This window comes from Pundamilia nyererei, unplaced genomic scaffold, assembly GCF_000239375.1.
Source record: "Pundamilia nyererei isolate P.nyererei 1_Seehausen unplaced genomic scaffold, PunNye1.0 scaffold00026, whole genome shotgun sequence".
NCBI classification, from domain to species: Eukaryota; Metazoa; Chordata; class Actinopteri; order Cichliformes; family Cichlidae; genus Pundamilia; species Pundamilia nyererei.
The window spans coordinates 1,288,486-1,297,587 of record NW_005187427.1 but is presented as its reverse complement, the minus strand read 5'-3'; the positions used below and the strand labels follow the sequence as shown (position 1 = coordinate 1,297,587).

General features: G+C 37.4%; 1 protein-coding gene across 1 annotated transcript in view; it reads left to right on the top strand.

Annotated features, from left to right (window-relative positions):
* Positions 1-3,626: 3,626 nt before the first annotated feature.
* The window catches only part of slc22a4 (solute carrier family 22 member 4), a 7,943-nt gene continuing 2,467 nt past the window's right edge, over positions 3,627-9,102 (top strand). Inside the window, exons 1-8 of the mRNA XM_005727928.1 lie at positions 3,627-4,055; positions 5,383-5,486; positions 5,560-5,714; positions 6,087-6,258; positions 7,200-7,326; positions 7,573-7,673; positions 7,776-7,990; positions 8,874-9,056. Coding sequence (XP_005727985.1) covers positions 3,627-4,055; positions 5,383-5,486; positions 5,560-5,714; positions 6,087-6,258; positions 7,200-7,326; positions 7,573-7,673; positions 7,776-7,990; positions 8,874-9,056 — 1,486 coding nt within the window. The remainder of the gene's footprint in view (positions 4,056-5,382; positions 5,487-5,559; positions 5,715-6,086; positions 6,259-7,199; positions 7,327-7,572; positions 7,674-7,775; positions 7,991-8,873; positions 9,057-9,102) is intronic.

Sequence of the window (9,102 nt, the reverse complement as noted above, 5' to 3'; positions counted from 1 at the left end):
CATCCTCCACTGCAACCACTGAACATCCAAGGTATGGACATTGAGGCTGTGGACAGCTACAGGTACCTTGGTGTTCATCCGAACAATAAACTGGACTGGACTCATAACTCAGACGCCCAGGAAAGGGCAGAGCAGGCTGTACCTGCTGCGTAGACTCAGGTTGTTTGGAGTAGAGGGCCCACTCCTTTACTCAGTTGTATACAGCATTTGTATTCTATTTTATCCTATTGTATATTTTATTCTATTTATTCTACTGTATATAGTATTTTATTCTATTCTGTACAGTTGTGTACAGTATTTTATTCTTATTGTATTCTAATTTTGCTATATAACTTTTGCACTGTCCACTTCCTGCTGTGACAAAACAAATTTCCCACGTGTGGGACTAATAAAGGTTATCTTATCTTATCTTATCTTATCTTATCTTATCTTATCTTATCTTATCTTATCTTATCTTATCTTATCTTATCTTATCTTATCTTTAGAGAAACTATAATTGTCAAGGCAGCATCAAGATATTTTCCAGGGAAACTGGTTGTGACTTGATGCTTAAGAAGGTTAGATGATGCAACAAATCAGTTACACTGAAGTCAATCAGCAACAAGATGGTTGAATAATATTTAAAAAAATCAACGTGTATGGTCGTGGCTGTAACTCAGGAGGTTGAACTGGTCATCCAGTAACTGGAAGGCTGGTAGTTTGAGCACAAAGTTTTGATGTCAAAGCATCTTTGGGAAAGTTAATGAACCCCAAGTTGGCATCTGAAATGTTAATGTTCAATAGAAAGCATTTAGTTGTAAAAAATAAAAAGTGCTTGTTTGAATGGGTGTCAACGCATGAATGAGACATGTTGTATAAACCACGTTGATGCTCCAGTAGAACAGAAATACTGTATAAGATCCAGTCCCTTTTCCATTTACTAAATAAAGGTAACACCATCATATGAAATTAATAAGCGATGGTGATGGCTTAATTTGTGACTGTTTTAAAGTGATTTTAAAGTAAACTTTAACATCCAATTTAAGTTTTTCTTTGATGTGTCCAGGTCATCGTTTGGTTACATTGATATTGTCAGATATTGTAGTTATATTGTTAGTATTGTTGTCTTCCCATTGGCTGCTCTCTCAGGGAAGCGTAAAGGCCATTCTGGAAGAAGCTGTTAAGAAGAATAAAGTAAGAGGCCCCTCAGAGGCTATTTCGACCCAAACTAAAATAAGAGTCTTGGAAATATGTTGTTTGTTTGAATATGTGATCTTCACAATCTGCAAAGGTGCTAAAAAGGTCAAAGGTTCTAAAAACTAGATGAAAGATAATTTAATTATGATGTAGTTTCATTGGCTTGGCCTTTTTATCATCTGGAAGTAATATAGCAGAAGAGGCTAGAAAAGGCTGTAGGAGGGCTTTGTGACTTTTTTTTTTTTTTTTTTTTGGTTAAACAAATATTTCTATAAACAAATATTAAATATAAATATTTTTGTTCCCGGTGAATATGAAAAGTATTTGGTTAAGACTTGCTTACACCAAGAGACTCGAGTTCCTGTTGTCTGTTGACTCAGGTTTGCATTTCAGGTTAGCCTGTTTGTGTTAGGTCACTCATTATATCACTTTGTACCATGTGTGCAGAAGTCGTGTTTCATTTACAGATCTAGGATCCAAAGTTTAACTACAGTTTCATCTTGTTGTTTTCCTCCCCACACCTTGAAGATTTGTTGTCTATGAAGAAAAAAACATTACATTTCTGTGGTATGTGTACAGTTTCCACATATAATGTGAAAAGTATTAAAACCAAGAGATGAAAATGTAAACTTTAGTCATATGCATAAGCTAGATACAGTACAAACGTTTGGTTGTTTAAGTCTCGAAACTGCACCTAATTCGTTTGATATTTGGTTGTGTATTTTGCATTTCCAGTCTTACAATTTTACTCTGAAGTCTCTACACTGTAAAATCGAATTATTTCCAAGAACTTCAAAAAATAAGGTAAAACCCATTGCCTCAAAAAAAAAACTAAGCTTTGTAATTGAAATAACTAAATTAGGGTAACTCATTCGTTATGAGTACTCTGTCTTAGCAGGATCGCTGTCATCATCATTAACTACTACACTTCAACCCCTAACACATCAAACCAGCATGTCAACCATTACTTAAGCTGCTTCTCATCTGCTGAGGGAGGTTCCAGCTTACAGAAGTGTCTTGGTACTGCTTCAGTAATGCTCCAGAACCTTCTCCGAGTCTTCAGCTCTCCTCCTCCATCCTGATCCTCTGTGTCCACGCCATCCCAATGCTTCAGAAAAATGCATTGCTAGATCATCGTGTTCCAAAGACCCTATTTTCTTAACTTAATAAACAGCATACTCACTCTTGGCTTGCATTGTGATTTTACTTACTGTTCCCGACCCATGTATTCACGCCTTCCTTCGTTCGCATGCAAGTGATGCCTTGGGTGCACATTATCAGATTTGCTTGGTGCCCCGGTTAAAGTGGCACCATCTCTTAGCTAACCTTTGGTAGCCCACTCTACAGAGAGAGTATGTGCAACCTGTTCAATTTGTTTCAAAAGCAAGGCTCGTTCCTGCCTTCAGCTCTTTTTCAAGCCTTCCTGTTAGCCACCTCTGTATTCCAACTGCATTCCCTCACACATTTTCTCAGACAGACAGACATTCCCAATTTATATATTGTTTTTGCGTGAAGTACTAGGCACAAAAGTTAGCTTGTTCTCAGGATTCTAGTTCAACAATCAAAAAGAAAGGGCTAATCGGGAGCTTAAAGCTGCCCTGTGCTGTATCACTACCTCAATCCCTCCTTCTGAAGGCCCCATGGTCCTTAGGTTAAGTATGCTCACTAACCGCCTCACCATTTGAAGCTTCATTGGGATGTCAACCGTCTTTGCTTCCAGTCCAGGAGGGGGAGACTGTGGTGCTCTCTTTACAACATCCCCAGCATCATTAACACATCAGCTGTCTATCTCAAGCTTCCAACATCTTTTAAGATCCAGCCTACTTTTTATGTTTCCCAAATGAAACCTTTTCTTCCAGCCCTTTTTGCATGCTGGCCCATCAGCATGTACCCGCCCAGGTAGTGGACAATAAACCTGGTTACATGGTTCACAGGTTTTTGGGCATTCAAAGATAAGGTCCCACCTCAAACCTTTGCAATATTCTCTTTGTAATGAAAATAAATAATTCTGAAATATTCTGAAATAATCCAATTTATTAAGTCATGGTATCTGTTCTATTTCAAAAGTTCTATTTTACTTGTTTTTGTTTTGAAATTTTATTCTGTGCACAGTATTTGGTATGTCTAATTTACCTAACCTACTGTGAAGAAAACATCAAAGTCATTGAAAATATTAAAATCTAAATAAAATACTTTTCAAAATCTTGTGTAACTGTGGTCATAATGCGCTAGTCTCCTCAGCTACAGGATATTCACTTGTTTAGCACAACAAAACATGTGCTAAAGCTCAAATAGTGTTGTAAAAAAAACTTTATGTAACTGTGTAACCTCCCATATCAGGTGAGGCATATAAAACCTGAGCTCAGCTTTACAGTTCACAACCTCTGAAATCTCTTAGACCAATAGTGCTCATCCGATCTTCTGGCTATTCAGCACTGACTCTTTTAAGTATGAAGGATTTTGGTGAAGTAACGAATACGGTAAAAATCAGAGACTATGACACCATCACAGCTTTTCTTGGATCTTGGGGACCCTTTCAGCTCAGGATTTTTTTAGCACTGGCCATAAGCATTCTCCCAAATGGATTTATTGGCGGCTATATAGTATTCATAGGTGCTATTCCATCTCACGAATGCTATATTCCTGAAAACTACAACATCAGCGAGATGTGGAAAAATGTGACAATCCCATTGGAAACTGTTAGTGGCAATGCAAAGCGGAGTTCCTGTTCAAGGCTTAACTTGGATGTGGTCAGGAACTACTCTCAGAACAATATTATCCCAAATGTCGATGTGAACGTTAGTGAAATACCTTGGGAGAGTTGTATAGATGGGTGGTTACACAGCAAAAGCATCTACCAGTCAACTATTGTTACCGAGGTGAGAAATTTGTCATGATTTTATTTAGCATCATAGATTTATCTAGAACATGCATGCACAAGGTATAGCATTGATCTGCCAATCTAGTAACTAGAAAGTCTTATCAGTGTTACCAGATGTGCTTTTAAGTGAAGTGCCTGGCATGGAGCTGGATGTGAAGAATTTCAGACAAGATAGTTTTACATAGACTTTTCCATGACATGATTAAGCTATTATGCAAAGTAAAACTAATTCATGTAAACTGCTAAACTTTGGCAGCCCACCAGGTACAACAACAACAGGTCAAAATGCCAAACTTTAATTTTCTACTCTTATACACAGGGTTCATGGTGTGTGATATTATTATTAATGGGAAATTAAGCAGCAACTAGAAGTCGAGCAAGTAATTATTTGTACATTAGTGCCGTAAAAAAACAAACACAAATGCTTGTTAAAATATAATCTTGCTTAAAGATGACTGTTTCAAGAATTATGCAGACTGAAAGAAGTCACACAAACACTTGAATTTACTCAGCAACCAGCAGCATCCTGCATCATGTTTTTAATGTTACTGTCAATTAAAGTTGCATTACAGTTACAATGGATTTAAGATTAATGCTCTTTAGTTTATTAGTCCTTTTCATCTTATTCAAACATCTCTCTCATGCCACAGGTGAGGATTTTGACTTACATTTTTTTTTAAGTTTGACAGTTCCTTGTTTTCCCCAGTGATTGCAAAGCATTCAAGCATCAAAACAACATCAAACCACAATGTTTCCTCTACATCATGCAAATAAAAAGACTAAAACAATAACTATCCTAACATAAACTGATTTTTTCTCACTTTCTCTCAGTATATGTGTATATGAGTTAAAAGTAGGTGTTTTACAAATTGTACGTGTGATTAAATTCTCCCCGTACTGGGGAGACTAACTGATAGTTATTATGAAAAATTAATGAAGTTATTGGTGTTGTTGCACAAACAATTACCTGGAACTATTAAAAAATAAAAGTTTTTCTACCTGTGGGAGAGTTACTCTTACTTTACATATTCAGAAGTCATAGATACTGTGAGTTCTTATTCTATTCTTGTCTTCAACTAGTTACTGAGAATTCCAGTCAGTAAAATATCAGCATATCATGAAAACATCCTCCAAGATGTAGCCCATGCAGGACCCCGTTGCCTACAGTGGGACTTCAGAACTTATCACCATATTACCTTAGATTTAAAACCTACCACTAATTTAAATTGCGATCTGAGTCACCTGTCATTTCTTTATTGGTTGACAGATTTGCAGATGTATACCACAAATTGTAAGTGAGTGAAAACGATGTACTGATTTTGCAGTGGGACTTGGTTTGTGAGAATGCATACAAACTTCCACTCACCAGCTCCATTTATTATGTTGGTGTGCTACTGGGAGCGTTGATCTCAGGTCTGGTGTCCGACAGGTCTGTACTCCACACAACAATGTTTGAACAGTATTTGTGTTGATCTAGTCTACTAGACTGTGTTTCCTTACAGATATGGAAGGAGACCAATACTCTTTATCATGATGCTGCTTCAAACTGTATCAATCACAGCACAGATATTCTCCCCAAGCTGGGAGATTTTCACCTTCATTTTCTTTTTGGTGGGTGCTGGGGGATTCTCCAACTACATCATTGCATTTGTGCTAGGTATGTTTTCCTAATAAGGAATGAGATTTTTTATGCTGCACAGACATTAAGTAATTTTGTCTGTGCATGAAGTACAAGTCAATTGCTTGGATGTACAATAAAATTTAGGAAGCCCTTAATGAAAGAATAAAGAAATCAAGAAATAAGCAAACATAATTCCTAACTGTTATATAGACATACTATGTATCACTTTTGCACAGCTCTTGTTACAACCTCAAAAACTACATATGAATTGTGCTTCATGCCAGACCATAATGGTTTATCTGATTTGATAAGTAAGACAGTAAGACAGACTGCACTAATGCTCAGTTTCAGAGCTTTCCTTATAACAATATTACAAATTTTCCAAAATGTTGTTTTTGACATTTACAGGTTCAGAAATTCTAAGCCCAAAAACCAGAGTGGCGTTTTGTTCTCTTGGAGTTTTTATGGGTTCAGCACTGGGGTACATGGCAATGCCTGGAGCAGCCTACTTCCTCCGGGAATGGCGGTTGCTGCTGATTCCAATGGCTGCCTGTGGATTGATCTACGTCCCTCTGTGGTGGTGAGACTTTTTCATTTGTTGCATTATGGCTTGTGTCCTGAAAGTTGTTTTCAACTCAAGAAAAAGATATAATTTCTTATTGAAGGGTAATTCATTAATTTATAGTTCAAGATAGCAAAACACCAGCTTTTACTTCATAGTTTGTTTGTTTAAGGTTAAATACAGTAGGGGGTAACACTGTCATTTTCACTGTTATAAACCATATGTTTGGAACAGTGTATATTTTCATTGCCAGTATTAAAACTGTCTAATTTATAGAAAAAATGTTGCATACTCTTTGTTTCATTTTTCCACTTAACTTGTCAAAAACATTAATCCCCTAAGAGAAAAGGTTCATTTTACCAGATTTAGCTAATAGCTCATTTTCATCTTGAAAGGCCAATAAGTAAAATATCAACTCAACTGAAAACATCCTCCAAGCTGTAGCCCAGGCCCGCCGGATGTTTCTCCGGTTAGTTTGTTAAACTCTGACTCCAAAACATGTCAGCATATTAGAAATTTACAGCCTTATATGGTAAACAGACCCAAACTTTGCAACGTGATCTGAATTCCTTGTCAGTCATGTTGATCACTTGTTTTGTTTTTTATGAATGGTGTGCTGCCTTGAACTGTGGGACATGATCATCTCCTTTCTTTTTGTGAAGGATAGTCCAGCATATTCTACACTAGATGCGCAAATAGTGAAATCACTGAAGCACTTTTCCTGAACATTTATACAGATCAATCAGCTCTTGTCATGGCTGCCATTCAGATACTGGGTCATTTCACTACTTTAGGATCGTTCCTAAACAAAAACGACTATTCAACCTCAACCAACAAACAGCTAACTCAACAAGATGTTTTGGCAGGGATGTCGTCAATGTCTTGCTTTACTATCAGATTAATGATCAAGTTTGTGTTTCTCTGAAAATATTATGTTGCCACTGTGTTTGTCTGCTCAGGATAGTCCCAGAGTCTCCTCGCTGGCTGATCTCTCAAGGAAGAGTAAACGAGGCTGAAGCAATCCTGAAGCACGCTGCAAAGCTGAACAAAGTAGAGCCGCCACAGGCAATTTTTACACAAGCTGAGGTAAGTGCATCAGCAAGTTGGTGATTTTAAATCAGAGTGTGTTTTGAGAAATGTGCATTAGGTTAGAATAAAACTAAAACCTTTGACATTTGCACCATGATTATGCTTGTCTCTTGGCTTAGGTTTGCATTTCAAGTTAGCCTATTTTTCTTTATAAAAATTCATTATATGGCTTTATAGCACATATGCAGAAGTCTGCAGGTCCAGGATCCAAAGTTTAACCACTTTGTCTGTTTTTTGCCACAGATTGAAGATGCGCTCACAATGAAGGAGGAGAAGCAAAACATTTTGGTCATTGTGAAAAGCTGCAATATATTCTCTATTACACTGATATGTTCACTTCTGTGGTACATCTAGAATTTGCTCATATGATTTAGGAGATTAAAAGATTTAAACCAAAATAATTGCTTGTTATGTCAAATGAAGTTTTGCTTTGAATTTCTGTGCAGGATCATCATCACCATCAGCTACTATGCTTTAGTCCTCAACACTTCCAACCTGAACGGTGACCCTTACATAAACAGCTTCTTGTCTGCTGTCGTAGAAGTTCCAGCTTACATAATTGCCTTGGTACTGCTTAAGTACTGCTCCAGGCGCTTCTGCCAGTCTTCCACGCTCTTTCTCGGGGGTGTCATGATCCTCTGTGTCCACCTCATTCCAATAGGTAATGATTAAAGTGTTACAAGCAGGTCACTTGTTAATGAGTTCACACTGTGGATGAACAAATGTTTGCACTTCGTCCTCAGAAAATGTAACAGGAACAAAACCCCATTTACTTACCTTGATAAAATAAAAATGTATTCAGAATGCATGTGACGTGTTATTTGACCAAGTTGAATACCTTTAGCTTCCACTGTGACCAAATCTGACATGGGTCTAAAGGGCATTACACACTGAGCGCGTGCAAAAAGCAACACAAAGTTCTAAATTTTCCAAATGCATTTTCACCAGAAAATGCACTGAGACAAAATAGGGCAGTTGAGCAGTTTTAGCACTTGTTGACAGAGTTGGAACCACATCTGAGGAGGCAGAGAAATAATTTCAGAGGGCCATTGACCCGGAGCAGTGGCTACTGTAGCTGTTCGTCTCATGTAAAATGGTATTTTTTTTAGTATTTGTATACTCGGTAACAGTGTCCGTTTTAAGTTACAATTGCACCTGTTGCCAGATGCAGTGGCCTGACTGGTCAGAGCTATTTATTTGGAACTGACAAAAAGTTTTTGGTTCATTAAACTAGATCCTGGCAAATCGTCAAGTGAAGTTCTGTAGTCGGTGAGAATTAGAACAGATATTTTAACGTGCAAAATATTTGGACCGATCTAATGCATTGTGTGTAAAGGCCTTAAGTGCAGTCTCTTTAGCATGGCTGCATTGTTTAAAAATTCATATTAATCGACCGATCATGAATATTTAGCACTTGCACAGCTCGAATGATTAAGTAAGGTATATTTAGCTACATGAGGAAGTTGGAAACAACACTTAGTTATGTGCATCTCTTTTGACTTTTTAGGTTGTGCTGTAATGTTAAATGTTTTTTACTTCCATAGGTTTACCAGGTGTGGCTGTTTTTCTTGAGATGTTGGGAAAGTTTGGCATCACATCAGCATTCTGTGTGGTGTATGCTGTCACATCAGAGCTGTTCCCCACAGTTATCAGAAACACAGCAATGGGGATTTGCTCCATGGCTGCACGGATTGGGACCATCATCTCCCCATTTATTATTTACTTAGGTAGGATTTTTTGTTTGTTTTACTTCTTCAGGCATTTGGCTTTTAC